The sequence below is a fragment of the Entamoeba invadens genome (assembly GCF_000330505.1).
Source record: "Entamoeba invadens IP1 unplaced genomic scaffold scaff_1105074725891, whole genome shotgun sequence".
In the NCBI taxonomy this organism is placed as follows: Eukaryota; Evosea; order Mastigamoebida; family Endamoebidae; genus Entamoeba; species Entamoeba invadens.
In genome coordinates, this window is record NW_004440274.1 from 65753 (window position 1) to 70096 (window position 4344).

At 32.6% G+C, this 4344-nt stretch overlaps 2 protein-coding genes across 2 annotated transcripts; both read left to right on the forward strand.

Moving 5' to 3' along the window:
- Nucleotides 1-1207: 1207 nt before the first annotated feature.
- Nucleotides 1208-1834, forward strand: EIN_447390 (hypothetical protein; the record flags this gene model as incomplete). Its single annotated transcript, XM_004255801.1, has 3 exons — nucleotides 1208-1270; nucleotides 1364-1470; nucleotides 1525-1834. 3 exons carry the CDS (start codon nucleotides 1208-1210, stop codon nucleotides 1832-1834), a joined length of 480 nt encoding a protein of 159 aa, XP_004255849.1.
- A 1738-nt stretch (nucleotides 1835-3572) lies between these two features.
- On the forward strand, nucleotides 3573-3944 carry EIN_447400 (hypothetical protein; the record flags this gene model as incomplete). Its single annotated transcript, XM_004255802.1, has 1 exon — nucleotides 3573-3944. One exon carries the CDS (start codon nucleotides 3573-3575, stop codon nucleotides 3942-3944), a length of 372 nt encoding a protein of 123 aa, XP_004255850.1.
- Between the last annotated feature and the right edge of the window lie 400 nt (nucleotides 3945-4344).

Consider the following 4344-nt stretch of genomic DNA (forward strand, 5'->3'; position numbering starts at 1 on the left):
TTTTTGCTAAAAAGGTTAATAACTTGTTGTATTCGAACACCAACAATATGATACAAGCGGTATACCAAAATTGTATAACTTGTGAGAATAGCTAAAAACGGTGAATATGTTGATATATTCTTTAGCCGAGACAACCACGACAATGAATAAGACAAGGCAGATCGAATGAACCAAATCAATTTAATTGTTAACAACAACCACTTTAAATTATTTGTACGTCGGATACTTGGAACTGCGCTCCTACCAATCGAATTGATTACCATCAAAACACTTCAATTGTTGTTCGAGGAGTTCGAAAAGGTTAACAGCAACAATGTGAGTAAAGCGTCTTTGACGCATCTGTGGGACTATTTGATTCGAAATTATTTCGGAGATAATTTTTTTAAACCAACCTTTCCAGTTAAATTGTGGTGTTGCTTTGGTAAGGCAATCAGGACGGATAACTACTCTGAAAGTTCCCATAAAACATTAATGATAAAATATTAAAAAGAGTAGAACTTATTGCACTGATCGAATTAATAACTTCAACGTTGATCAACGATAAAGAAAAATTTTGTGTCGGACAAGACAGGGAGGAACACTGCTGAATTAATCAATAAACTTCTTAAACACGAAGCACTACTGTTATTGGACAACACAATTTCTATCATCGATTATCTCGACAGAGTTTCTCATATTCTTCGACTTGAAAACAAAGAACAGTGTCGAGCATTTTACCAAACTCAGTGCACTTTGAAAGTCAAAGAAAAACTTGCCGAATCAAAATTGATTTCAATTCGAGACACCTTGATGTTCAACCCAATGATAGACATAAACAGAGACTCGTTGTACACTTACCATCAACTGCAAAATGGACAGTTGCTTGGAGAATATGTTTCTGTTGAAAGGTGGACGTTCAAATCTTTAAAACCTGAAGAACATGACACATTTAAAGAAATAGCAGAAGGTACAACACTGGATAATTATGAACTATTGTTTTTCTTCGATGATAGTATCGATGTGATACAAGAATTTTACAAACACACTAAACAGCCTGCAGACAAGGAAGTCAAAAGTTTGCTTGTTATTCAAGACAACAAGGAGATAGAAGATCGACACGAAAAAAATGGAACAGAAGATAAAGAATTGGAACACCACAAAAGTGTTGAAGTCGCTATGATGAGTGAAAGTCGAAATTAACCGAATATAATAGCTGAAACTCAACAAGATGTCGAAAACGCCGTTTTTCATGCACCACCACCTTGCCACTGTTGTTGCAATTACAATCGATGTTTGCAATATTTCCACTGTGACCCATCTGTCAAATATGATCCCTTAAATCCTTGCCAGTATTTTGCACCAAATACTCAATATTTACAACCAGAAATGTATTTTTAGAAACAACATTAAAAGAGAGACGCTATTTATCTTCTTCAATTCAACGAAAACATTGAATTCGTTAAAGTTTTTTTACTTCGTCATAAAGATCAAGTTTGTAGTCGTTCTTAGCAACTTCGTAAAGTCAAGGACGAGTTTAATCAATAGAATACGTGTTATTGGATTAAAACCAAATGATGCCAAGTTGACTCGTATTCATATATTGATAGATGTTCAAATCACTGATTTGGGGTTGGCTAAGAAGGTTGGAGATGCGTCGTTCATGTGTTCCCATGGCGGGAGTGCTGGGTGGCAAGCCCCCGAAGCCATTCGAGGGGAGCGTCTCATTTCCAAAGTTGATATCTTCAATTTGGGGTGTTTGTTCTACTTCATTGCGTTAAAGAGATATACTTTTGAGGTGTTAATAGATCGTCTGAAGAATGTGACGCAATACAAAATCGAAACCATACCCAGATGACTCGACTTTCAACCACAATCACTATGAATTCACAGTGATTCTTGCGCTCTTAACACGAACAGACACTAAAAAATGGACCAACTGCTGAAGTTGTGTTGCCACTTTACCTCTTCTGAGACTATAACAAAAAGCTTCACTTCATACGATGCGCGTCGGACAAATTCGAGGTCAACCCCTCCCTTATTATCACTTAAGGATTGGACAAGTCGGGAATTGGAATACAATACCCAACTTGTATTCCGATTCAATCCAATAGAACCAATGGATCGACCCAATGCTTCTCGAGTCATCGGATAAATTTAAAGTATGACTTTAATAGAACGAGAGACTTACTCAGGGCTATTCGAAATAACAGTCAACACTTTATTATTCTCCCCATCGACTAACAAAACTTGTTTGGAGAATAAGACCATTTCCCGACACTTTTGGTATTGGTATATAACGCAGTACCCAAGTTTCACCCGGAAGAACTCATTTTCAGAGAGTTCTTCATATTCCAAATGGATTGAAAGAACGTTTGATTCTGGAGCTTTGGTACTTTGGTATGTGAAAGTGTTTTTAAAGTTGTGTAATTAAATTATTTCGCTCATTCAATTATAATAAATATATGAATTAATTATAAAAAAATATCAAAAAATATGAATTATATCTAATAATATAAATTAACTGAAATACATAAATGCAAAGTGTTTTATAGTTAATTAATTATTAATAAAGTTATTATTAACAAATGATAAAGTTTGTCTTAAACGTTGTCCATTTGACAAATATTTACACAATATAAACTGTATTTATAAACTCTGTACCGTTTCCTAAATTTATATAAACCCTTTGTCTTAATTTCCCATTATTTACTGTTTTTTATTTGTTTTATTTTTTATTTTCCTGTTTGTTGAACCAACAACAGTACACAGTTTTAAATCCTTAAAAATCAATACAGTTTCAATTATTGAACAAAAAAATCGGGAAATTACCCAAATATTTGGGTAAATCTTCCCCGATTTTCTAGGTTAGTTATTTGGTCAGTGATCCATTTTGTAACTGAACGTAAGTAAAACAACATATTTCTAACAAACACAAGATAAACAATAATATAACAATAAACAAACGATATGATGAAGGACACCATTACATCAAATAATGAAACATTTTAACTAATAATAAGTTTTTGTTTATTTCAACATAAAACAAACATTTAAACAATCAAGGTTATTAATAAAAAGAGTCTAAAATAAAATAAACAGTTCAAAAATAAAAAAACTTTCAATTGTAAAGTCTTAAAAGTTTTTTAAATGCTGGTTTTACTCGTTTATACTTTTCATTTTTATCTAAAACACGACTTGGTAATTATTTAAAAACTGACATCGAATTATATAGTCGTGTTTTCATTTTTTGGCAAATTTGTGTTATGGTAATCAAAATTTTAATCCGAAGTTTGTTTTTTGTATTTTTCAATTAAATTATTGGTGCAAGATTTATTTGTCAAGTAAAAAATAAAAAAGTCATGTTTGTTATTTTGTTTTTACGAGTAAATATTTATAACAAAAAATGAGGGTTAAGCAAAGGAAAAAATATTTAGAAATTATTTGTCTAAAAAATCGGGTCATCCCAGTACAGAGTTTTTAAAAACAGTTTATATAAAAACATGAATTTTGAATATGAAATAATTTTGAAAGAAGAATCAATTTCGATATTGGTGCAATAAATAGAATTATGGATCTAAATAATTTATACGAAAATGGAATACACAGAAGTGCCCATTGACACCCAAACACAATCGCAAAACTACATTCCACAAAACTCGTACCCGATTCCACCACAAAATGCACATTATCAAGTAGTGCAGCAAGTACAAACAATACCATTGGTGACACAGAACAGTTCTCAAGAAGACACACACATAGTTACAAAAGTGTTGTATTTGATTGGGTGGGTCTTTCCAGTCATATGGATGGTGCAGCTGTTTTTCATCTTTTCATCAAATCAGAGTATCAAGATATGGGGGTATCGAGCACTTTCTGCGTTGTTATTGTATGGGTTTGTTGCCTTCATGTCGTGTTATTTAGTATTTCAGTCTGCGTACTACAACTGTTATTATGACAGATATTGAGACAGTAAGACGTCAAACGAATTGATTTGTTGTTATTCTTCTTATTCAAGTTGATGAGTCAATACAACTTACAAATAACACAAATTAACAAATAAAAGATAAATTCATTTTGTGTTATATTTGTGACTTGTTGTGTTCCAAATCAAGCCTTGGTCGTGTTGAGTCTTCAGACCTGTTGATATTTATGGTCGATTCTTCTTTGTTCAAATTGAAATGGATATCTTGTGTCTCCATTTTTTCATCTTTTTCGCTGTTTTGTTGTTTTGAGTTGTTTTCGCAACGCATATCAAAAACAACAAATTTGTCGACCTCCAAATTTCTGACTTGTCTTTCCATGCCAAATGGGCACTTTTCGATGCCATAGTCGTATGAATTCATTTGCAACGAGCATTCCATCACC